Consider the following 27,441-nt stretch of genomic DNA (forward strand, 5'->3'; position numbering starts at 1 on the left):
TCGGGCTATGTTCCTTTGCTGTCGAGCTCGAGTCCTCTTCCTCTCTTTTTCCTTTTCTTCCCGCTTTCCGACCGCCCTTCCTTCCCCTAGCCTCGTGGCTGCGCCACTAGCACCATCGGCCTCGGTGGTGGCCGCGCCTTCCTCCTCTATCTCCTTCCGAAAGAGATGATGGGGGGATCAGACCGCAGCCCACGACCCCACTGTTGGGTGGGCTGCAGTCAGACTGCAGTTGGACTATAGCCCACCAAAGCCATTTGGTGTGAGGGCTGAACCGCCGCAACCCACAAAACCTTGTACTGCTGATTTGGGGCCCGAGCCCAATCTAGCACATCTCTTGGGCACCTGTGGTGGGTTGGGCTAAACTTAAAGCCCAGCCTAGGCCTAATGGGGTTATTTGGACCCTATAAGCCCTATTTTTCTATCCTCACCATATTAATTACCCTAACCGCTCCCGTAAGGATAAATTCTTATTACCTAAATAGTGTGAATTTTAGAATGATATGGAACTTAACCCTAGGGAACCCTTGACTCATGTGATATGCCTAAACCTAAATTCTCTAATAGGGTAATTAATTCTATTAATTCACTAACCTTACGTATGACTTTACTTGCGTGAATTGTTAGGATCGACACCGCGCGAGGAGGATTTTGAGATCCTGGAGGAGCCAACTAGTTAAGGGGAATTTAAGTACTGTGGAAATCCCCAGGTGAGTAGAGTTTATATGAGTCTAGTACAATATAGTTGCTGATATTATACTCTTCATGATGTTATAAGAATGATAGTGTTAGTGCATGCATTTAGTATAACTATTATGTATCCTAGCATGTGCAGTTGGATAGTATACTTTTCATGATATTGTAAGAATGTTAATGTTAGCACATGCATTTAGTGTAACTATTATGTATCCTGATATGTGCAGTTATTCATAATATACTCTTCATGATGTTATGAGAATGTTAATGTTAGCACATGCATTAGTGTAATTATGATCGACATATATTCTGATATGAGAAACTCTTGTATAAATATCTGTAGTGAATGTAGAATGTAATGACCATGATGACTATGACATGACTTATACATTAACAGACACTGCACCACTTCCACCTATCATTAGTTAGTCGCATTTTAACAAGGCAATGCCCTCTACTCGCTAAGCCCGAGGTTAAGGGTAAAGTGTATCGTATATGGATTATACTATTAGCGGCCTACACCTGAGGTCGTTAGCCTGAGTTGGCATTCAGGTAATTACACTGCAAAGTCAGAAATAGATTATGATGATAGTAAGAATATGATTGTGAGGCGAAGATATATAGATGTACCTGACGACACAAGATCATGGCATCTACTAATGAGCTGAGGGCTCTTGATTATTCCGTTGAGGGCAGTGATGATTTAGAGATAGTGAGATATGGCCTACGACCGGGGTCCTTAGTCTAATCGCTATAGACAACCGATCACATGCAGCGTCGCTATGCATGTTTGGGTGATATTATCGCTAGATGTGTATATATCCCTCCTCGATATATGAGATGATGGATGATTACGTGATGGTTGACTTTTAGGAGAATATCTAAATTATGTAGTAAATGGCTCAATGAGCATACGATGATAAATCATGATTAATGCCTTGGTGAGCAGATGATGACTAACCCTCCTTGACCTGTGTGAATATGAGGAAAACTACTATTTTTACTTCTAAGCATAACATGTAAATGCTATGATTGAGATTTGTATAAATAAAGGATTATATCAAACTTTATACTTATGTAAACTTATTCTGATATGATTAGGAGTTGGTACGTTTAAGGACAGTACCATGTAGTCTATATCGTTTGCATTGATTTAGTAACTCATTGTAAGTCATTTAAACAAGCTTATTTTATTGTTAGCAACTATAGACATGCATTGGAATATGCACTTGCTATTTCACTATTATAGATTGTATTGATTTTATTTGCTGGGCTGTGTGCTCACCACCTCTTGGTGGTATTATTTCAGAGTTAGGAAAAGCAAATGTGGGTAGCGAGGAGTAGCTGCCTTTACTTCATTGAGAGTTATCTATATTTATATTAGTTGTATTGAGCCCCTGCAAGGGTATTATGATTGGAATTGTATTTTGGACGTCTATCTTTGAAGGCTTGTTGTGGCCTGTGGAACTTGTATTTGGACTCATATTTTGCTTGATCATTTATAGTATGAACCTATATTTCTATGTGCCTTGTGGAAATATATTACTGACAGGTTACGTGATGCACCGTGTGGGGAGATTTACCCACGCGGTATACACTTGTATTTGGAGGTTTGAGTTTTTCAACTATTTAGCTCATACTAATAGAATGTTAGACCAAATAGCTATTGATGTAGGACAACCAAGATCAAGTTCTTGCAAAATCGAGTCCATCTCCTACTAGATGAGAATTGTTCTTGTGAGATGTCCAAGGAAAGAAAGAGAACAAAGAAAGCCAAAAGAATGGGGATTGAAGGTGTAATAGGCTTTTTGGTATACACTGTAGTGGAGAGTTTACTAAGAGTTTAAGATTATGCTGTGTAGACAATGTTCTGAAAGGTTACTGCAGTATACATACAACCAAGGAATTCTTATAGAGCATATATGAAGTCTCAAATGCAGGCACATATGTAATTTACATTTCGGTATACTTATTTGAATGTGTAGACGAAATAGGTAGAAAATAAATACTGATGGAAGTATCCCAGAGAGAAATAGAGGCATTTCAGATGCACAACGATCAATTATTTAATTATACTAACAGATTTTAGTTGGAACAGTTTTAACCTAAGACTCAAATGATTCCATTGCAGTATTATGCAGCTTGTACCTATACAAGGTGATGAAGGTACCTGTTTTATATGGTCATATGTATTGGGAAATGCAGTACACCTTAAAATAGGCAAAACCAATTAATTGGAAAAGATCAAATAGTTATCTTATTTTGACCCTAACAATGTGTCTTAGTACCCAGAACTGACTATACATACATGAATGAGGTCACAATTGTTAAATCAGTTAACCCACTAATTATTTTAAAAACTAAGTAGTTAGAGAACAATAATTTTATATTTTATATTTTATATTCTAACACTCTCCCTCATTTCTAGGCTTGAGACATTGCGAGAGGCCCAAGAAGTGGATTTTGACTTAAAAGAGCGAAGGTTTTATATTTAATAAAACAGATAGGCCTAATAGGATTCGAACTCGAAACCTCTTCTCTAATATCATGTTAGATGACAAAATGACTAAAAAGTTTAAGATGTTAGGCAACGAAAGAACAATCCATATCACACCTTTAACACACCCGCTCACATGCTGGGCCCTGTATATCACACATGAACAAATAAAATGTGTGACCTTTTATACCGCATAAGAATGGATAACAGAAAATAGGAATTAAATGAGGCTAAGCAAGGTTTGAACTCTAGACTTCTAGAAAACTAAGTTTTAATACTATGTTAGATAACCACTTGACCCAAAAGCTTAAGTTGATAGGTAATAGACCAATAATGTATATCATAATTTAGCACGCCACCTCCCATGAAGGAGTTGTCCAATTGGAGAAGGAACTGAAGAGGAGAGAGAGCATTATTTGGCTCTGATACTATGTTAACTTACCAATTACTCTAAAAACTTAAGCTGGTAAAAAATAATGATTTTTCTATTTTATATTCTACTATAACCATTTGCACAAATAGAATTATTCAGTGATTACTTTGATATATCATCATAAAACTACATTGTGTTGAAATGAAATCATTGTTTCAATAAGAACAACCCAAGGAAATATTATGTAAAGTAACTATATTTAATGCTTTTGTTAAAGAACTTACAAGAGCACATTGTCTCTTGTATATGATCAATGTTCTAAAGAATTCCTTAAGCAATTGAAGAAGTGATATATAACACTTTCATACTTCAGTTTATGGACATTAGAATGGAAGTGTGAAATAGGAACAAGACAACAAAGAGAACCACAAAGAGTAACAAAAGTAAGAATAGGCACTTTCTAATAATCATTCAGATATAAATTGTTGCTGACTGATTAAAGTCAATCTGCAACAAGAGAGTTTACGCTTTGGTTAGGATGAATGATAGTTGATGGAGGGGATAGAAGGTGGTGGTTCTCGATTGTAAGAAGGATGATGGTGGTGGTGAAGGATACTTCTACTTTTAAATTATCTTACTCTTACTCCTAAGATATACTCAAAACTAAAATTATTTTTTAATATTTGAATGATTAAACAAAGGAGCACAACCCCCTCTTATATAGAGGTCACGTACAATAAGTCTAACTAAAACTAGCACTAAAAGCTTTACATGACTCGAATTAAGATTTGCCTTAAAGACTTACATAACTTAATTAGACTTATTTTAAACTTACTTGACTTAACTATACTTATTTTAATAGGATTTGTCATAAGGACTTACATGACTTAATTAGACTTGTCTTAAGGGCTTACTTAACTTAACTAAACTTGTCTTAAGGACTTACATGATTTAACTAGACTTATCTTAAAGGCTCATATGACTTAATTAAACTTACATTATAACTTAATTAAAAGATAAACAGACTCGATCCATCGAGTACAATATCCCCATGAGTTGATCCAATCAGACCCGGTTGGCATCAATCCACTATGCTTCCTTTTACTTTGTCCCTAAAATGAGAACTATGGAAGCGGTCTTTGAGTGGATTTGCTAGTGGAGGTGGCATCCCTCAGTTCTATCTTCTCCTAAGGTGGATCGGCCTCCTTTGGTCCTTTATTTTCAACTCCACTCGCTTTCTCCATAAGCATCACCATTGCCACCAGTTGGACACATTTGTGCCCTAGTGTATACTTTTCATCACAATGGAAGCATAGCCTCTTAACCCTTCGATCTTCCACTTGGGTTGGAATAAGTCAGTCATATGGGGGCCCTTAGAGATCCTCTCTCTTCTAGAAAAGGCCTTAGAGCGAGGTGATTCTTAGGTAACTGCGGCAGCCTAGTTGGCGTGACTAGAGTGTCTGGGAGTGGCTAGCAGGTGTCTCTGTCTCCTCTGGTTCTATCTAGCTATTGTGCAACGTGTTCCAATGCTCCCTTAGCTTATCTTCCATTATCCATGCAATGGAGAAAGCCTCTAATCAAGATCGTGGATAGGTAGCCTTCACCATAGCTTGAATGCCCTATTAGAGTTCAGAGATGAAGGTGCTTTTGACGGCAGAGTCCATACATCCATAAACTCTATTACTAATCCTCTCAAATTCCTCCCGATAAGTTCGGACCGTAGTCTGTTGAGTTAGCTTAGTCAGAATTGCTTAGAAGTTTTTATACTCAATCAAACTGAACAGAGTATATAAGGTTGAGTCCGTTATGCTGCTTGGAACTATTTGATCACAACTTCTTCCAAGTGGAACGAGGTTGTTAAGACCTTCTAGTGGTCTGGAGTCTCTTGGTAGGGGCAGAACTAATCTACTTGATAGAGTTAGTCTAGTGGGTTACCTCTCGCAAACTTGCGAAACTCGAGTCATATGATCTAGACTTGAGCCCCTGCAAATAGCCCGTCTTCATGTATTGCATGTCCTCGTTCCCCACATGAGTCTCTTCTGCCACATGGAGGGGGACCCCACTGTGGCATCAGCTCCACGGTCCAATGGTTCGAACCACTGCATGCCTAGCTACAAGTGATTTAGGCAAATCTCTAGCCACGAGTCGCTCAAGCCCAGGTCTTAGTGTAGGTTGTTTATGCTAGGGTCTACTCTGCTCTATTTTGGGCCAAAACCCTAACTGCGGGTGGCTCGGTCCAAGCCCTTGGCGCTGTCGGGTTAGACTAAGCCCTAGTCGTTGGATGGGGTGGAGTTTCAGTACGCCGAACTCCATCTCATGATCCTAACCCTAATGAGCTCAGCCATTGGTGTGCACGCCCAAGGGATGGGTTCACCCCAAATCCTACGTCGTCCTCTTCAATTCGGGAGCTGCGGCATGCGCCGTTGAAAATAGTTCTGCCATGTGCCTCTCTGTTTGTGCTAGTGGTGTTTGTTCGTTACAAAGTTTGCAAATAGCAGACACCATCTCTACCATGGACACTTGTATTGACAGCAAGCTCTACAAAACCTCTAGCTGGGTTATCAACGGTGGTGGGGTGGGAGGTTTCAGCGGTGGACTTGTGTTATAGGGTAATGGGCCAGTCGCTGTTGACGATGGACCCTTGACTGTGAAAGTCTCCCAAGTTACTCTTGCTGTCATTCGTCGTGTGGTTGTCATCTGGTCTGAGGATAACGACAGCTCTAATACCAAATTATTACAGGCCGATTAGAGTTGATCCGCAATGAGGGAGTCTATCTCACTCTTACTCTTAAGATGGAGTACGGTAGAGAGAGATTAATATGCTTCCACTTCTAGATTATCTCACTCTTACTCTTAAGATAAACTCAAACCTAAAATAATTTTTTAATACTTGGATGATTAAACAAAGAAGTCCAACCCCTCTTATATAGAGGTCGCGTACATAAGTCCTACCAGAACTAGCCCTAAAGGCTTTACATGACTCGAATTAGAATGTCTTAAAGTCTTATATAGTTCACAATTCACCCAATTCCATCATCTTGGGTGAACAAGAATTGGGGATCAGATGCGGGCAAAATTCCCACCAATGGCTGAGATGTTTAGTCGACTCCCTCCCCTTTTGTGGGGGTCCGGACCCCTATGAGTGAGCAGAAAAAGGAGGAGGAAAGAGGCATAATTGGACTTGTCTTAAGACTTATTTGATTTAATTAGAACCGCCTTAAGGGCTTGCATGACTTGATTAGATTTACTTTAAGAACTTATATAACTTAACTAGACTTGCCTTAAGAGTTTACATTACAAATTAAGTAAAAGATAAATAGACTCAATCCATCGAGCCTAATTTTCTTATGAGTCGATCCGATCAGACCCGATTCACATCATAAATGCACCTTTGGGAGCTTATTCACTTATTTGGATGAAAGTTTCAAGCTAATTGTAGAAAGGTCAGACTAAGGAAGTTTACTTGAATAAGTATAATAACAAAGAGTGGATAATAGCTGAGTACCCAAATAATATCGTGTAAAGATCCTTAAATCTACACTCGATCAAATAGCCATCGAAAAAATAGATAATCATGTTATCAAAGGAGTCACTTGCTTGACCTGAAAATGTTACCTTTTTAACGAAATATGAATACTTTTTCATAAATTGCTGAAGAACATGTTGCACGACATGAACATGATCAACTTTGCCTTCAGCAATCAAAGTGATTTGCTGCTCAATAAAACTGCGGATGTCAGGCAAGCAGAGGTCAGGGTCAATACACTGGTATCCTCTTATCAAGGTTGTTCCCAATGCTGTTGGAACTAACCTCCTCCCAGAATTCACCTTTAAACAACACAAGAAACTAAAATTAAGTGTTCTGAGGACATTCGACCAGCCAAATGGCTCAAGCATCAATCTTATAGCTGTCGTAGTAATGGTTAAGATAGGTCCTTATAAAAGAAGCAAGAGATTTAGCATTTACAAGGAATAAGGATTGAAAAGACCTGCACATAGTTACGCTCACAGATGTTGTTTATGTGTACAGCAATGGAAGCATCTGTGCCTATCCCATTCTTTTCCATGAGTGAAATCAATTCACTCTCACTAAGATAATCTGGAGGTGTGGTGCTTCCCTGTGGATGAATAAAGAGTTCAGGAATATATAACAAGTTTATATCACCAAATAACTAAGAAATGAACATTTATTTTGCATATTCAGAGAACTTGATGCTGATAATGAAACACAATAACAATAGTAAAGACAAATATAGTTAAGTGTAACATTATACCTCATAAAGGTCAACTTTCAGAATACTGATTTTCTCACCCTTTTTGAACTGTGGAAGACTCTTCTCAGTAACTGCCAACCATGGCATGATAGATGTAAATCCTTTAGCTGTAACATGATGTCCAACACAGTGGAATATCTCCCCACCAGTTGTAAATTCAACTTTACTCCTGTAATAGCCATAAAGACAAGGCTTCATTGTCAAGGAACATAAAATACATAGTCCATCTTGGGAAACACAATGAAAACATATGATATTTACTACTCTCTTGTTTGGGGTAAAATTACACTTTTATCACCAAACTATATCCTATTCACATTGACCCCCTCAAGGACAAAAGTTTATAGGATAACCCTCTAAACCAAGGATTCCAGTTTTGGTCAATCCCGATCCGGCCTGTACAAGCAGCCACCTGCAGCAGCAGCAGCAGACAACTACCTGCTGCAGGCGGCTGCAGCAGGCAACTGTCTGCTGCTAGCCTAGCTGCAGCTGCTGCTGTCAGCAGCAGCTAGAGAGAGAGAGAGGGAGAGAGAGAGAGAGAAAAAGGAAGAGAGAGAGAGTGAGGGAGAGAAAAGGAAAGAGAGAGGGAAAAAGGAAGAGAGAGTGAGGGAGAGGAAAAGATTTAAAAAAAAAGGGTATGAGAGAGAGAGAGGGAAAAAAGAAGAGAGAGTGAGGGAAAAAGGAAGAAAGAGTGAGGGAGAGGGAAAGATTAAAAAAAAGGGTATGAGAAAGAGAGGGAAAAAGGAAGAGAGAGTGAGGGAGAGGGAAAGATTAAAAAAAAAAGAGGGTATGAGAGAGAGAGAGGGAAAAAGGAAAAGAGAGTAAGGGAGAGGAAAAGATTAAAAAAAAAAGAGGGTATGAGAGAGAAAGAGAGGGAAAAAGGAAGAGAGAGTGAGGGAGAGGGAAAGATAAAAAAAAAGAGGGTGAGAAAGAGAGAAAAAGATAGAAAAAAATGAGTGTGGGAGATAATGGATACTTTAGACTAACAGTTAGAGGGATAGGAAAGAAGAGAGGAAGGAAAAGAGATTTTTACTTTTTAGGCTTTATCTGTGAGTAATTATTATTTCTTATTTTCTTATAATTTTTTTAAAATTTTTAAAAATTTCTCAACATTTTTAATAATATTTAGAATTTTATTTAATTAAAATAGTCCGATCTGATACAGGCGGCCAATACAGCCGATACATATCGTTTTTCCGGACAGCCGATCCCAATCCCGATACCGATTTTTGGAACATTGCTCTAAACATTGCTTTATATGTGAGTAATTATTATTTCTTATTTTCTTATAATTTTTTTAAAATTTTTAAAAATTTCTCAACATTTTTAATAATATTTAGAATTTTATTTAATTAAAATAGTCCGATCTGATACAGGCGGCCGATACAGCCGATACATATCGTTTTTCCGGACAGTCGATCCCGATCCCGATACCGATTTTTAGAACATTGCTCTAAAGTACTGAAGTCTACCATTGTAATCCAAACCATTATTCTGCCAATGGTGATTTTGATTGAGTGAGATGATGTGTAGGCCGCATGTCCAATAATTTGCTTGGTAAGTCCAAAAATATTACTAAAAAGAAGGCATCAGCCATTGTAAGTCGTACAGATTGCTACACTACTAGTCCACAAGTAATTCTTTCTTGGTTTTCTACAGTGAAAGAAGAGAAACAACAAGTATGTTAGATAACCAGTTGCGGACTAGGGATTAGTTTGCAAGAAATCAGTGCATGCAGAAAAACAAAGAGAAAAAGAGAAGAAAAGGTAGTAAGAATATATTAGAGGAAGAGGATAATTATCAACACTGGCTCATCAGAATCACACCAAAGAGTTGGCTTCATAGCCATTGAAGCTTGGAAGAAGAGAAAGTCTCGTTACATTATCTCCTTGAAACCATTGCCGTTGTTATAAAGATCTTAATCCTGTGTTTTAATAAAGGGTAAATTAAAAAACCCTGAACAAACTCAAATTCCTAGTTGGAGGGCAAAAGAGACCTTAGTACCCTACCTGTATATATGCAAATAAATATATATAACCTAACCAAATACTAATTTATTGACCCAAAAGGCCTTAAAGTGAGCCTAATACAGAGTCAAATACAAAAGTTTATGAAAAAAACATGTATATATGCAAAATAAATTATTAAAAGTAGAAAATAACCTAAATAAATTTAACACTTACTGGAGACTAACTACCAAGTATCAATTCTCTCATCTATAATATATTGTTGGCCTTTATACTCCTCCGTCAAGTGTCCTTTCAAACATAAACATTTCTATACAAGAAGTATTCAACCATTCAATAGTATTTTATGCTGTGAGAGGGCTTTCTGCAATTTCAGAAAGTATGAGCTTTTATTTGATCTGTTGTTCACTATATTTTCAACAATTTTATGGTCAGTAGTAGTTTAAAATTTAGATACCTCAAATTCAAGGTTCTAAGTGGTAATGTTGATATGCTTTGAAGTTAAAATTGGCAAATGAATAAAACAGCATATAAAGAGTGCTTATTTTAGAAGATTTAGGGCTCTCCTGTAATTAGGCTGTTGATAAAGAATTCAGATCATAAGTTAATTGAACCAGAGCAGATCACCTCAGTTGAATAGGAGGCGGTTGCAATTAAAAAAGGGGCTCAACTAGTCCAATTTCATAGGTCTGTTGGGATTAAAAAAATCATAAATAATCATGCCTACATGGATGATACTTGCCACTTTATCTTTCACCTGTTGAGACACCTGCTCCCTCTTCTGAAGTGGCTTCTTCATCTTCTGTGTATCTTACACCATCTAAAGAGAGAGAAGACCATCTACAGACTTGATTGCAGGAATTTTCTGCAGTAAGGGCACATGGCAGCCTTCAAATGGCTGCATAACAATGCAGCAACTAAACTGAAAAATTGGCAGCCAATCATTGGCTGCCATTATGGCAATTGCAGTAAATTCCAAACAGTAGAGATCGTTGATGAAATGATGGTCTGTTGTCATGTAAAATGGAAGTTTCTTTGTCTTCAATTATTCCAAAGAAGCCAATAACCTACTCTAAAGAGGACTGCTCTCTGGCACTGCTCCATTCTACTCGTTGAACCAAATCTTCCTCTCCTCCGACAATGGTTGTGGCAGATGGGAAAGCAAGCGGCCTCATAACTTGTATCAAACAAATCCATGCCATGGAAAGTGTCATGGACGGAAGTGGAATAATTATGTTCCAGTACTACAAATCTGGTTGCCTATGCAGCAGAACTTCCTACTCAACTCAAAGAAATTCAGAGCTCCGGACCTTCTCAATCACTTTTTATCCATCATAACCAACAAACATCATAGTAATAGCATTTTAAAGAAGTAATCAGTATCAGTCACCAGAAAAGACAAGCACATATCAGCCATTTGGGTTTCAGATTATTCTTTAATTACTTAAAATTCTAAAAGACATGTTTCAAGAATATCTTAAAAACTCGAAAAAGGATTACTGGCATAAGCCAGATAACAAGAAAGAAAAACAAGGAGGTAGTCAGAAAAACCACAAAATGAAACAAGGAGAGATGGAACACAATAGAGATGGCCTGACAACACCTTTGCAACATAGATAGCCGAAAAAGTACGATGCTTGAAAGGAGGCGCAAAGTGGAGAGAACAAGGGGGAAAAAAGAGAAAGTGAGTATGAGTCACAGGAACACTCGGGCGATCAATTATTGATGCCTTGAGTTGGATTTGGGTCGGATCAAAAGTTGGATCCAACTCGCAACTTGCCCTTACAAGAAAAAACATTTGTTTCTGTTGTACTGGCCAATGTATTAATTATTGCATCAGTTGTTTAGGACAATTTTTTTTAATTACTTATGATTCCAAAATATCTTATAAAATCCAGGAAAAATCCTAAAAAAATAGAAACAATGGCAGAAAAATAAGAATATATATTCACATAAACTAAAAAGTCACAAAAGGAAATAGATAGTTGGAAGGCAGCTCTGTTTGACAATCACAGCAGCGACAAAAAAGAGAAAAGAAAGGACAGCGAGGAGAGGCAAAAAGAAACATGAAGTTGCTATAATAGCTTTGCATTAGTCATGTCAGCTGTCATAATCTGCCATGGCTGCCACCATATTCCAATCCTTGTTTTCCACTGCCACAGAAATAATGTGGCATTTGGAAGGTGAATCTGCCATGGTAGCTGCCATGAAAGATTTTAAAAAAAAAAAAAAGAAGTATGAATAACAAATAATGAAATCTTTAAGCAAAGATGATTCGCGACCACTAGTATCAAAACATTATCACTTCCAACATCCCTTAAGGATAGGAATATACTAGTAATATATGAGCTACACAGGAATGGTCTTATTACATATATACCATTTCATAACGGGTTATATTGTGTTGCATGACTCACACTGGAACCTAAATGGGTTCCAATGCACGTTGCTCGTGCTTAGGCTATTCGATCCAATCTGAACAGCACAACATCTTCTCCCTCATGCCCAACTAAATTGTATCCACCAATCCATCTCCTCTTATATCTATCTTCTCCCTCCCTCTTCTACCTACTCTCCATCCAACTGCTTGCCTCAGTCTACTCCTATGTCTTTGTTCACCACATCTCCTCTTTCCTATCTTCTTCTTTGTATTGGAGGCATTTCTTACTGACATGAGCTGTGCTACCTGGCCTAGACAGATGCAGGCAGCACTCAAAATCCATGCTATAAACTATGTAAACTTTCCAAATGACTCCAAAACTGACAGATTTATACCTGTTGTTATTGAAATGTATTTAAGGAGGACAATGGAGGATCTGAATTGTGTGGTGAGTATTTTAGGATTCTTTTTACAGACTGGCTTTTAATATCAAGCTATAATGTGTATCAGGAAATGCAGAGCCATCATGGTGGATTAAACTAATGTAAACGTTAGAACAAACAATGGTCATAAAAGAAAAGCAACAAGTTCCATATATTTTCGAATAGTCAAACTCGAGAACAGACATGATGGCGGTTTCTTCCTCATCATCGTCTCTCACCTTGTCATCATCTCTTTCCTCGTCGTCTCATCCTTCATCCTCCCAGCCTTTGAACCAAGATCCTAGGGCTTTGAATCTGGTTAAGAATAGGGTTAAGGTGATTTAGGGGGTTGATTTGGATGATTTTGGGAAGGGATGAGGCAGGAAGTTCAAAATCAGAATCTCACCATTCTTTCATGATTCTGGTCGAGCAGGATAAATGGATCTAGGTCAGAGAATTAAAATTACCACCTCCTCATTTCCAGGTGTGGATGAGATTTTGGGGAGTAGAAGGGAAGGATTCAGTACTGAAAGGGAGTGAGAGTAAAAAGAAGTTTTTTCTCAAAGCTCTGGCAAGGGGGAAAGGAGAAGAGGATATGAAAGGTAGATCTAACCCTAATCCCAGTGAGAAGAAAGAAAAGAAAGTTAAAGGGAGATGAAGAAAAGTTGATGGTAGCATGCTTTTAGAAAACATATTCCAGATAATGCTCAGAAGATAAAGATCTGTTGCACCAAATTGATGAAATATTGCAAGATACATGTAGAAAAAGTTCTAAGTTGTTATTACGGCATCTCATGGACTAAAACCTCTTAAAGGATGTGCAACATCCCATTCTGTTCAATGTCACCAAAAAGATGGCATTAAGTCCATGAACTGATCCTCATTACATAGAGTATAGGGCAAATTCCAAAGTATTCAAGTCATATGTAGAAAGATAAACGGTTTGGTACAACTTCATATAGAAAGCAAGCTATTGACACAAAAATGAGAATAATATTACCTCATATACTTGCAATCAGGACTGACACTGCCAATAAAATGTTGGCAGATGTATTGGTACAACTTCCAAGCGTCGTTTCCCAACATATCTTCTGATGCAGATTTCACAGGAGTAATAGGAGGATGGTCCCCAGCATCTGATCCATGCCTTGGTTTATGGAACCCATCAGCTAGTAGTGCTCTGACATCACTACCCCATACAGGATTATTAAGTTGTGCTCCAAGTGCACTTTTAAAATCAAATGATGGAGGGTATGCTGTGCTCTCTGTCCGTGGATAACTGGTTATACAAAAAAATTCAAATGTGTTAGAATGTTCAATGGATTATGATAATATCAGTAACAAATGAAGCAACCCATTTAGACAGTTGTAGGATTACGTTAAAATACTGTAACAACAAACATGCATATGACAAATTGACAAGAAATCAACAAATCATGGATACAGATACAATTCCATATAGATATGGTGATTGGCAGATTCTAAAGAAACAGGATAGGATACACCTCGGATTTGGAATAAATAAATTAACTAGAAGTATATAGATTTGTATCCTAATGGCATCTAATATATGTAGGGAAAAATAAATATCATACCATGCAATATAAGCAACCCATGCCACAGAAGTTCATTCCCTCCCATCTTATCACCTACTAATTGATTATATACTTGCAAGAGGGGCATTACTATCTGAATTCAAATTGTAGCACTCATTCTGTTATAATATACTTTAAAATAAAACACTTAAAAAGAATGCATTCATATATTGACTAATAATCTCATAGACAGAGTCTTGATTGCAGGTAAACCATACAAGAGGATTCTGGTTATACCTTCTATATAATTATGATACATTTGACTAGAAAAGCTCCCCAGGGGACCTCACTTTGTGAGACCTTGAACACACATGTAAAGTGATTTAGTAATATTAGTGAAGATCAAGTAATTGTTTAATTGTAGCTTGACCCAAATAGAGCATGATGACTTAAGCTTTACACTAAATGTATCCTACATAATCTTTAATTGGTTATTTGTGGTATAGTATATATATCTGAAATGCCAGAAGAAATCATCTGATTATGGTGTTCTCTTTTTTAAAATTGAATGGGATTAACAGTTGGTGATGGAATAGAAGAAATGTAATGCAGAAAGTGCACAATCAGAGTTGGATGAAACCTGGTAAGCTGAAGGAAAACATGTTGAGAAACAAAAGTTATCACAACCTATGATCAGCATAATTGAAGGCCTTCTACCAAAGTAAACTGTTTGCACCCTCCAAATAGTTCCACCGATATTTATGGAAGTAACTTTCTTTATAGATGTCAGAATCTGATTCTGTTTGGACTAGCATAATGATTGGTGTTTCATATATTAAGGAGTCATTGGTTTTGCCCAAAAATATTCAATTCTGGAATACTCGTATTTTTCTAAATTAGGCTAGTTTTAGAATAGCCAATAAATATTTGAATAGGACCTGAGGCAAGGCAGTTAAGATCAGGCTTTCAGAATTAAGATACTTCTTACTTTTTTACCTCTTTTTCTTTAATTCCTATGATCTGATACTCAACAAATTTGAGACTACAGTCTTGACAATTCTCTGCATCAAAACCAATGTAAGTTACTGCACAAAGGACTCAATTTCATCAGCTTCATTCGTATGAGGGAGCCAAGCATTTAGAGATATACTCAGTGATAATGTTTTCCAAAGAGTTTCAGACGACTCAGATCGGAGATCGGCCAAATCAGCCATGTCGGCCAATCCGTTTTGGCGATACGGATCAGGATTGGCCGAAACTTCAATCCATGTTTGTAATTATTTTACAATCTCAACAGTTAACACAAGTACTACAAATAGTTCTACAATGAAAGTCAAGCATAGATAAAAATCTCTCCCGTGTAATATTCTATGCTGACCTACTCACTCTGAGTATGTCGTCATTTTGACAAATTTCAAGGACTTAAGATAATGGTGGCTTAGTTATTTCAAGATCTAAGAGTTCAAACTCTCTTATAACAAATAATAAGTATCTTTGTGAAGATAGGAAAAAATTGTTAGTTGATGTCTGTAGTATAGTATTATGGAAGACCTGATAAATCCCTGAGTATATAGCCGCTCTGCCAACTGCATGGCCATTTGAGGTCCAAAGCCTAGCGCACTTGATGCAACCTAGGAAAAAATAGAAGAAGGATGAGACAAAAGCTTTGAATTTCACAGTTGATTTGATGGATAAATAAATCACTTAACTGCAAGGTATTCAGCTAAAAGGGAATCTGCTTTCTTGTACGCTGACAATGGAGTAGTGCACTTTTTTAAGGGAAGGATAGTACTTTGATTTCAATTCAAATGTCCTGACATGTAAAGCAGACATCATTAACTACTGATAATCTAATTGTACTAAAATCATCGTCCTAATTGCATGGATTCCAGTTTCGGCCAATCCCGGCGTTAGCTGGGGTATCGGCTTAATCCATTTCGAGTCAGATCAGACCCAGGTCCCTCCCACTCTCTCTCTCTCTCTCTCTCTCTCTCTCTCTCTCTCTCTCTCTCTCTCTCATCTTTGTCACCTCTTCCACGATTCCACCATAGGTAATCGAGTAGATCTTCGGCGATCTCGACTTCTTGCGATGTTCTCCGACCAAGACCTGATGACCTTAACCTCCGGCAACCTTAAGTTGAGTTTTTTTTTTGTTTTTTTGTTTTCTTTTTCAGTTTTTCTTTCTTCTATCTCTTTCCCTCTCTCTCCCCTATCAGGAAATTTACTGCAGCAATAGGAAAAGCAAGAGAGGGAAAGAGAGAAAAAGAGGAAGAGAGAGAGAAAGGGGGAGGAAGAGAGAGAGAAAGGGTCAGTAAGAGGGAGAGGGAAGAAGAGAGGGAGAAGTGAAGGGAGAGAAGAAATGGAGAAAATAATTAAAAAATTTAGAAATATTCTTTTCCATAGTAAATAATTTGAGAGAGAGGAAGAGAGATAGAGAGGGCAAGAGAAGGAATAGATCAGAAAAATATCTTGAGAGAGGGTTTTATTTTTTTAAATTTTACATTATTTTATATTTTATTTTGATTTAGGTTTAGTTTACTTATAGTGAAAATTAAAATAGCTCTAACAGAAGTCACATCATATCGACATCGGATAGCAACATTACAATACTATTGAGCAAGATAAAAAATGTATCAAATGCAATTAGTGTGGAAAAAAAATAAGTCGAGGTGTTAGCTGTTTGAAAGAACATTTGGCTGGAAAATAAGAAATGTAATGACTTGCACTCAAGTGGCTATGAAAATTAAAAAACAAATGCTGATTCATCTAATAGGCACAAAAAAAAAAAAAAATAAGCAAACTACACAACAAAAAGAGTCAATTGTTCATGAAGGATTGATGCATAACCTTGTACACATTGATGATGATAGCAGTGAGCAAAGTGGGCAGAACTACGAGGAGAGACAAATGAGAAGCTAAAAAAGAGCAGAAATATGCATAAAGATAAAAAGTAGTGGTTGTAACTTTTAAAGATCTAAATCATTTCACATACAGGGAGAAAGTGAATATGAGGGCAGCAATTTTACTTGTAAACTCTTGGTTTTACAGCGGAGTCTAAAAATATTAAATCAATAGATATATATATATATATATATATATATATATATATCTTTAGATAAAAAAAGGTCGTATATAGACTATATGTAAGCAAGATTCCTAATATCAAGATCGGTATCGACTGTCTGGAAAAACGATATGTATCGACCGTATCGGTAGTATAGGCCGTATCAGCTGCTCGTATAGGATTGGACTGGACTATTTTTTAGTTACGTAAAATTCTAAATATTATTTAAAAATGCAAAAAAATTTCTAAAAATTTAGAAAAAATGAGAGGAAAATAAGAAAATAAAAATTACTTACATATGAAGCCTAAAAACTAAAAAATTATTAACTTACTTAAAATTCAAAATTTTGATGGATATTGAGCTCCCTCTTTCTCTCCCACTAAATAAAATTCAAAAGTTACTCAAAAATTACTCACATAAACAAGGTTCATATTTTTTCTTTACTTCTTCCCCCTCTCTCTCTCCCTTTCTCTCTCTCCCTTTCTCTCTCTCCCTTTCCCTCTCTCTCTTAGGCTCTCAGCAACTAGTGCTGCTAGTTCACCGCAGCAACAATAGTAGAGGTCGTCGGATCTACTCAATGTAGGAAGAGAAAGAGAGAGGGAATGAGAAATTAAAAACTGAAAAAAATAATAAAAAAAACTCATCCAAGGTCATCGAATCTTTGTTAGAGAATGTCGCCGGAGGTCGTGGTCGCTAGAGATCTACTTGGTCACCGATGGAAGAAGTGAGAAAGAAGAAAAAAAGAGAAAGAGAAAAAGAGAGAAAGAAGGAAAATAGAGAAAATAGAGAAAGAGAGGCAGGTGGGGGGATGGGGTCCGGGTTGGATCCCACTCGTTCTTGCTAGTTTCAAACGGGATCGACCGAAACAGCCGATACCCCAACCAAAACCAGCCAACACGCCGATCCCAATCCATTTAGGCCGATCCCACTTGGGATCTGCCAAAACTGGGAACCTTGCTTGTAAAAACTTGAAAAGTAAAATTGCTCAAATGCATTGCACGTGCGACCCCCTTCTTTACTCGCCTATTACACAACAAGGAGATGGCTGCGAGTTTCTCGGCCAACTCGTAGGTTTCCAAATTAGATTCAAAACCTACCATATAAATCAAAAATCCTAACCCTATTCTTTTCTTCCAGACACTGCTATCTCTCTCTCTCTTTCTTCTATCCTTCTAGCTAAATTAGAGCGTTGAAGCACCGCCAAAGCAATCAAAGAACATAACTCAGCTCGCCAGTGAGTGCTCTCCCACCGCATGTAATTAATTAAAGTTTAATAGGTTAGATCATAAATACCTAAAATTTTTGGTGTTGCGGCTTCGTCAATAAATCGAGCCGATCGATGGCTTCGAGTCATTGTCACTCATGCACCGGTTGTTCAAGGCGTTGGCCTCATGTCGTGGGTGCATTTCTTTTGAGCCCTCCTAGCTCAATTTGTTGTAGAAATTGATTCAATTGCTGCCAGCCATTGAATAGGGCTATTGATTGTCTTCAACGGCTTCTCAGTTCACCTTGTGTGGTCGGTGTGGCTGTGAGGGTGGCAAGGAACTTGCAGCGCGACTAGTGGACCATCGACGGCGGTGATTACTAATAGTCTCTCCCTCTCTTTCACTCTCTCTCTCTTTCTCTCTCATTGATCTCCTTGATTAGGAAGATAAGGTCAGGCTCGAGCTCAACGCAAGCCAATCTAATTTAATTTCAAGTTTGAGTCTGGATTTCTCATCCAAAAGACCCCACCTAAAATTAATAAGTCATGGGTACAACCCGACTAACCCGCAGCCCAATCCACAAATATTAGTGGGTTTGGTCCTTAAGCCCAAACCATTTATTGGGTTTTGGTGGCTACAAGCTAACCCACAACCCAGCCCGTTGGTTATTAGGTTTGGGCGTTGGGCTGCAGGCCAACTAAAGCTTAGCCCAACCATTTGGGCTTAATCTAGCCCATTTGAATAATCTAATTAGTTCTAAATTTTAGAAATTATAATATTGGTTAAATTAAAAATATGTTATTTATTTATCATTAAAGATGTTGATTTTAACATATGAACTAGATATTTCAATTGCTTCACTTAGACTTAGGTGAATAGGTTCACTCATATTTTTATCTGTTGTGTATTTTATACTTTTTACATGATCACGTATCTTTCTATATACAAATTCAATATCATATTTCTGTGTACAAATTGATTATTATATTTCTGTGCAAAATATGTTACTTATTGTTTTTCTATACTTCGTGCAAATAACAATTTTTATGATCATAAATATTAGTGGAAAAACATAGATGATATTTGGTATGACTTAGAGGATAGTTTCAATATAAATCGCTTGTGACTTTATGTGATAACTCAAATCTATCTGGATGTCTATGAGAGTCCTATTTTAGATCACTGAAGTAACTTTCTTAGATGACTCTGGCGGGGTTAAAAACCAATCTCGGATTAGATCCAAAGACTTCTTAAGTTGACTCTAATCTCTCTAAACGGTTAATGGAAGAGACGAGATACGTTTATCACATAGTGACACCTCCTAGTGATCTTTAGAGGAAGAGATATGATACTTTTATCATATAGTAAGATCTCTTGGTGATTCTAACCATATCAGCTATGAGAAAAAGACATGAGCTCATCTTAAGATAATTTCTAGTTGATATGAATCTACACGACATTAACTCAATTGAGACATATAGCATAATTAATATGAAGAAAAATTCAATTTCTTGATACCAAGCATGTTATAATATATGACTTTCATTGTTATTATTTATGTTATATTATTATTGTTGATATAAGCATGCTTAGTGAAATTGTCGTTAAATATCGTTGGACTTGGATTTATCTAAAGTTATGTCTACGAATTTTAGATTTATTTAGACTTTTGAGTAAATTTCACTCACTGAGCTATATTGTTGGCTTATGGGATCCATTTTCTAATATTTTAGATACTGATCAACATGACGATTGAGCGAGATGTATCGGGATCCTTACCTCTAATTAGGATTTTAATATTTTATTCCTTAGTTATATTAGACATTATATTCTAAACCATCTATTATTTTAGTTCATTAGAGATACATTGAAGATGATATTTAGTTACTTTCTTTATTGTTTGATTATATTTATTGCAATTGATATTCATTATTAAATTCTTGTTATTCTGGACTTAAAAAAGTATTAGTTAAGACTTCGTGTATCTCAAGTGTATTGAAGTACATGGCCGATCATGATTCCAAAATCAAATCTTGACACTACGATCAAGACGGCTCTCAAAGAAATTAAAAATGCAAAGAATCACATTAGTAGAGCTATCTCTAAGTTTTTCTTTTACAATCATATTCCTTTCAATGTAGTTGATAGTCCTCATTACAACACTATGATAAATGCTATACAATCAGTAGGGTATATAGTATTCCGCCTTGTAGTTCAAATAATATAGCTACAAAATATCTAGAGTCAGAGGTATATGAGCTTCAGACTTATATTGAAATATTTAAATGGTATTAGGATGAATTGGTTGTACACTGATGTGTGAGAATAGATGACACAAAATATAAGAAATATAATTAATTTCTTAGTATACTCGGGCATGAGAATAATATTTTTATATTTTTAAAGTATGTGGATAATACTACTCATTTCAAAAGTGCAAATTATATTTATTAGTTGATGGATGAGGCGGTAGAAAAAATAGGTAAAAACAGAGCAGTCCAAGTGGTTACTAATAATGTAATCAATTATAAGTTTACTAAAAAATTATTTATGATGAAGAAATATCATTTATATTGGACGTCATATGTTGCACACTGTATTGGTCTTATGTTAGAGGATATTACCAAAAAGCATAAATTGACATGGTCATACACGAATGTTAGAATTTGACAAATTTTATATACCACCATATTTAGGTTCTTAATTTACTTACACAGATCAGTAGTGGTAGGGTGATCATCAAATCCAATCCCATTAGATTTGTCAGTCATTTTTTTAGAATTAAAGAACATCATGGACTACAAAGATGACATTATGCGAATATTTACATCACATGAATGGTCTATAAAAACTAAGAATATGAAACATAAATATAAAACTTTAAGAAAAACTTTAAGTAAAACTTTGAAAAACATAACTCTTAAAAATACATTTTGGTATAGTATTGCAATTGCCACCATAGTATTTTCGCTTATTGGCAAAGTATTACTACTTGTAAATAGTGACAACAAGTCCGAGATGAATTTTTTATATGAGGCAACAAACATAGCAAAAAAATTAATAAGAAAATTTGGGCAAAAGTTATAGGAAGTGGAAGATGATTGATAACAGATAAAACAAACAACTACATAGAGATAAACATGCTGCTAGTAGGCATACTTTTAATTTACTAATTATTTTTATTTATAAATATTTGAAAATTTAAATACTTACAAATTTTAAATTTTAAATTTCTATAGAATATTTTTTAATCTAAAATTTTAATTCTCTACAAATGTCTATAATAATGCTAAAGTCTTGTTAGGAGTTGATAACATAATCAGTAGGCTAGAGCCCGACATTCATAAACAAATCATTTGTGATAGAAAAATGAGTTACGATTCAATTAAATAATTTTATTATTATTTGTTTTAAATTTTAACTTTCAACATAATCAATTTCTTGTAAAATGTATGTATATTTCAAATGGCAAGAAATTGAAAGTTGAGCAATTTAGTTTTGCTAAAATTACTATAGTTATATCTCTAAAACTTTAGTTGGATGGTGGTCTATTTATAAATGGAAAGAGATACCAAATTTGACATCAATAATAAATAAAAAATTAAGTCAAAATGTGTCTTCAACATAACGTGAAAGAAATTTGACTACTTTCTCCTTAATCCACACCAAAACATACATCCAATTAATAATGAAAAGATTGAAGAAATTAATTTTCTGACATTATAATATGAGATTAAGAGAAATTTAAGAAAGTAGAAAATGAATAGTTGATTGATCATATTTCTTATTAAGAAGACCCCTTGACTCCATAAATTAGAGAAATAAATGACAGATTATTAGATAAGATATTAAGGGAGACCATAACAAGAGCAGATGCTAGTATGAGTCATTCAGCAGTAAGAGATAGTACCAATCAGTACTAGTGATAACCCTAATGATCCTAATGATGCACTTATTGGTAAGATCGTTCCTTCTGAAAAAAGTCAAGAAGGTATGAGAATTGAAAACAGAGAAACTGAAGATGCGCATCAAGTATTTATTGTTTAGAGTCGTCACGAAATCTATATGCTGGTTATTATCTTTCTCAGACACAACAAAATCTATATGATATAACTAGTATGATACAATCACTTTTTAGAGCATCAAAACATAAGCATCATTACTTATAAACTTATGTTAATTATGATTATGAAGACTAAGAATTTATGAGTTAGCTCGATATTTATCAAAGTTTTGACTTTTAAGTAAGTTAATATATTAATTAAGTTTTTTAGCTTTATATGTGAATAATTTTTATTTTCTTATCTATTTTTCTAAATTTTTTTAAAAAAATTCTTTATTTTTAAGTAATATTTAGAATTTTATGTAATTAAAAAATAGTCTAATCCAATACAAGTGGTCGATACGTACTATTTCCCGAGCGGCTAATCTCGATCCTGATATTGAGTTTTGGAACCTTTAAAAAGCTTACTTATTATTTTGGTCTCTATTTTTTGTCCTAAACCTTTTTTTTTCCAATCCGATCCCTTCCCTACACCTGTCTAGCATCAAACTCGTATCATATTTATGCTCTTACATCAACTTGTATAGACCTAGTTGTCTTGCAAGAGTTTGGTATTAGAACAATACATTAGTAACTCAACCTTCTAAATCAATCTTGAAGTCTCTCAATCCTAAAGAATTTGGACTTGGTATAGCTCAAAAAAATTCACATATTCTAGGATTTCTCATGTAAATTCATACCTGTTCTGTTAAGAATTTATTCTTTAAATCATATTCAGTTGCTATTTCTTGATGATAAATTAACCAGAGGCCAGGTGATGAATCAGTTAATGTTCCATTGAGGAAGTGTGTTCTGAATTGCACATGAGAACCTCTCTTGCTATCAAACCCAATAAAATAAGCTATCATCAAAGGAGAGAGAGAAAATAAACTCTTTAAATGCCACATTCAAGATAGTATCCATTCAGTTTAATTAGATCACACAGACCATAAAAGAAGAATGTGTTAAGAAAAGAATAACAAATGTAACAACTAAGAAGATATAACTCTGCCAAACGAAGGGAATCTATCATTATATGGAAAGGAATCCAACCCAAATAACAAAATTTAAATAGTGTAGTTTAGGTAAAGAATAATGTTGCTAGTGATACCTTAAGCATGTTAACTGTATTAAGGCCATAAGGGCGGCTTTTGCACTCCTCTTTAGTTGATATATCTGTTACTTTTAAAGTTCCATCAGCAACAATCATTTTTTGGAACATTGTGGCAACCTGCAATTTGGCAGAAAGAGAAAACTTGGCAAAACATTTAAAGATAAACTATAAAAGGGATATGAAAGGCACCAACAGGACAGAATCTTACATCAACATCGAAGACTCTATTGCGGTCCCATTCCAGCTGTATTTCATAGCCATCTTTAATAAAATAAGGATTCAATGACCAGAATTTTTCAGGTTTAAATGTGGTAATTTGCAAGTAGCGTTGCACACAAAATCCAAGAGTAGGTGTTTGACATGGACCATAGCTGAACATCGAATAGAGTATATGTTAAGACCTCAAATATGGAATATTAACATCACAGGACAGCATCTTGGTTAAGAACTTAAATAGGTTAAGTCTAAAATATAACCACAGACGTGATGGATAAAGGCTTAAAACCAAAGGCTATCTTTCAGAAAGGAGCTCAAGAAAAAGAAAAGGAGATGTGGAAGGAAAATATAGCTAAAGCCTTAAAACCAAAGACTATCTTTTAGAAAGGAGAACTTCAAGAAAAAGAAAAGGAGATTTGGAAGGAAAATATAGCTAAGAAGCGTACAACACTTAATTAACAAGGATTTAACAACAGATAACAAAAAAGAGAAGAAAAAAAGAGTCCTCCCAGTAAATAAGCTTCAGTAACAAAAAAAAACTAGGATCTCAATAATTCCACCAAAATTATGATTATAAAAAGAGGAACCAAAGTGCAAGTCATATAAAATAATGACAATTAACAGCTATCATTAAAGAGGTAGAGAGTATTTCATATGATTTAGGCATTTCAATTTCTTTTCACAGAAATGAAAAAATGAGTCTTGAAATTACTTGGTCTCCCCAAATAAGAGAAAATAACAAAATAAAGTAACAATTCAAAAGGTATCTAGGTGGTATTAGAAAGGTGAACTTGTCTGGGTGGTCTTCTAAAGGATAGGATATCATCTCCTTGCTTTTTGAACTGAAACAAACTATTTCCAAACAACCATAACACTGAGGGTCTGAGCAACTAAGAAATACCCTACCAGACAGCTAAACCAATTTTGCTTCAATCAAATTCTGAAACTCGTCAGCAAACCCACATAGGAGAAGTCTCTTTAGGTTAAGACAAATTAATAAAAAAGATTTTAATTTCATTGTAGGTCCCTACAATCTCATGATTAAAGAAAAATAACAAAATGGAAAAAGAGAATTTCAACCAGCAATTTAGACTTCGATTTCAGAAAACACTAATCATTCAATTTGCATTGAGTCGAACAGACAACATAAGAAAAAAGGTGTTTAACAGGATAATAACAAACAAAGAAAACATTGGACAAGTCTGTAACATACTAAAGTAGAGCATAAATTTGGTATCTTTTCAAACGAGGTGCTAGAAAGACTATTAGGTAACTGAAGACGAAAAATGGCATAAACATTGCCAGAGCAGAGGGATATGAGAACTCACGAAATAACCCTGGAATCAAGGTTCCCATACTTTCCTTGAAAATAGCGGGTCTGAAAACGAGTAAATGCTACTCCTACCTTCAGGTCAATCTCTTGACGTGCATCTACAGATAATGATTCATCTTTGTTGGGCATAACAAGGTTGTCCATGGCACTGAATATATCCTTCTCAGTAACAGATGAAAATCTGGCACGGTAAATTCTTCTCCCAGACTCAGCCTCATGAATTCCAGTACATTCAATAACTGGAAAATAGAGTTGCTTAGTTTCAACTTTCTGTTCATCTTACCAAAAAGATTCCCAAGATCTAAAGGACCAAAGTATTTTGTTGCTTAAATATTAGAGAAGAGAACAGGTAAAATTAACGCTAGGTTTGATATTTTTGCTACTCAAGATTGCCTAAGAACAGATTAACCTTGATGAGCATTTCAATATTTTTACTATTTTACTATTTTTCATGTTCAGTTTCATCAGCAGACCCATCGAAACTATATAAGTTCATCCTAGACCGATGTTCTCAACGATCTACCTATGTTGTGAAATGTTATTTTAAAAAGAATGAACATCAATCTATTTGAGTAAACCTTTTCCCAATCTTGTATCTATGAAAAATATATGCTCAAAAGAAACCAAAATACTTTCCATCATACTGAAAGGTAAGCACTGATATTTCAATCAGTCTACAATATATTTTTGAAAACCTCACTGGTTAATTGAAAAGTAAAAAAATTTCAGGACACTCAAAGTGAACTTTTCAAGAAGAGATGAATACCATGTTGGGATATAGCAATTTTAGCTAGATACCTATAGTTAGTATTCTTTACTCTTTACAGCCTAAACCACCGGAAAGATAAAAATAATTTGATTTATGGAACCTTATTAGTCTAATTTCACTTCAGTATTATCAAATAAAATTAGTCATAAAAGTATGCAGGTTTGTCATCATTCTGGGAAGATACCATGAAATGTACCTTCATAGCATATATTTTCACCTTCACGATCACAATCCAACCATAGTACCAAGTAGGCACATCCTCGAGCTTCTTGAGATAGATGTCTATGGATATGAGCCTTTCACATATAATCTTGTCAGCATTTCATCTCAAATTAAGTGCAATGAATATTAAGCAGAATAATCTATTGGGTGCAAATGACACCTAAAAGTTGAGAAGCATATGCAATCATGTTATCAACAATGTTCACTTAACATGCCAAATCGCTCAAATAAACATAGAGTTTTAATATTTACCAACAAATAACTATAAAATATTGATTCTTCTGATAATTCAGATGGGAGACTACAAGTTAGCTGTCAGAACCAGAAAAAAAAATTAATTGGGGGTTGAGAGGGGAGGGGCTGCACGTGCTCTCCCTCTCCGGCACGCGACGAGGTGCAGAAAAAGGGGGATTTCATCTAATCCGAATCGGATTAAATTTGATCCTCTTATAATCTATAAATTAAACCCTAATCATCTCTCTCTCCTCAAACCCCCCCCAGCCTTCTTCTCCTCCTTCGTTTTCTTTCTTTTCTCACCGTCGGAGTCGTCGTTGTGGAATCGGATCGTCGGAGCATCACCGGAGGAATTTGGGACCACCACACTCCTCCCCAGTGAGCCCTCTCTCATCCCTCTAGTTTAATTTAAATTTAAAAAGGTAAATCGAAAATACTTAAATTGGACATTTCGGCTTCGCCAACAACTCTCGCCGGCCGACGGCTTCGGGCTGCTGCTGCTTGTGCTCGAGAGCTCCAAGTCGTTAGCCTTGCGCCATGGATGCCTTCTGGAAGAGCCCTCGTGGCTCCAGTCGACGTCAACCTCGGCGTCGGCCGTCGGTGGTGTGTCCTCCTCCACCTCGTGAGGCCAACAAAGAGAGTGAGAGATAGAGAGAGAGAGGGAGTCGGTCGTGACCCGCCGTCGGTGACTTCGGCAAAGTCACCGACGGCCACTCTCTCTCTCAATCCTTCCCTCCCTCGCGTCGGACGCGAGAAGGGAGAAAAGAAGAAAAAGGAGGTTTGTTGGCTCGGGTTAAACCCAAGCCACCCCTTTTTCTTTTGAATGCGGGTTCGGGTTCGGGTTTGGATTTCGATCCACAAACCCGACCCGAACCAATTAAATTGGATGGGCTGTGGGCTAAACCTCAGCCCAATCCATTTCCTATCTGGCTAGGTCTTGGCCCAGCCCGATTAGTTTCTTTTTGGCTGGGCCTTGGCCCAGCTCGATTAGTTCTTTTTTATTTGGGCCAGGCCAGCATTAGCCCAACCCAACCCAATGGGTAATTAAACACATTTTAGTTCTTTTTAATTTTTAAATTTTAAAAATATTAATATTATTA

General features: G+C 36.0%; 1 protein-coding gene across 5 annotated transcripts in view; it reads right to left on the reverse strand.

Annotated features, from left to right (window-relative positions):
* LOC140792527 (DNA topoisomerase 3-beta) overlaps nt 1-27,441 on the reverse strand; it is a 45,923-nt gene that overhangs the window by 4,458 nt on the left and 14,024 nt on the right. For 3 of the 5 annotated variants that reach the window (XM_073143595.1, XM_073143596.1, XM_073143593.1), the window contains exons 5-13: nt 26,070-26,181; nt 25,112-25,355; nt 23,776-23,938; nt 23,565-23,684; nt 15,693-15,772; nt 13,607-13,885; nt 7,838-8,006; nt 7,553-7,681; nt 7,179-7,391 (exon numbers count right to left, since the gene is read on the reverse strand). In XM_073143595.1, the coding sequence (XP_072999696.1) occupies nt 7,179-7,391; nt 7,553-7,681; nt 7,838-8,006; nt 13,607-13,885; nt 15,693-15,772; nt 23,565-23,684; nt 23,776-23,938; nt 25,112-25,355; nt 26,070-26,181 (1,509 nt within the window). The remainder of the gene's footprint in view (nt 1-7,178; nt 7,392-7,552; nt 7,682-7,837; nt 8,007-13,606; nt 13,886-15,692; nt 15,773-23,564; nt 23,685-23,775; nt 23,939-25,111; nt 25,356-26,069; nt 26,182-27,441) is intronic. The other 2 variants (XM_073143594.1, XM_073143597.1) reach the window with 2 other exon arrangements.

Source organism: Typha latifolia, chromosome 7, assembly GCF_019914945.1.
Source record: "Typha latifolia isolate L0001 chromosome 7, TyphaL0001v2, whole genome shotgun sequence".
Lineage (NCBI taxonomy): Eukaryota > Viridiplantae > Streptophyta > Magnoliopsida > Poales > Typhaceae > Typha > Typha latifolia.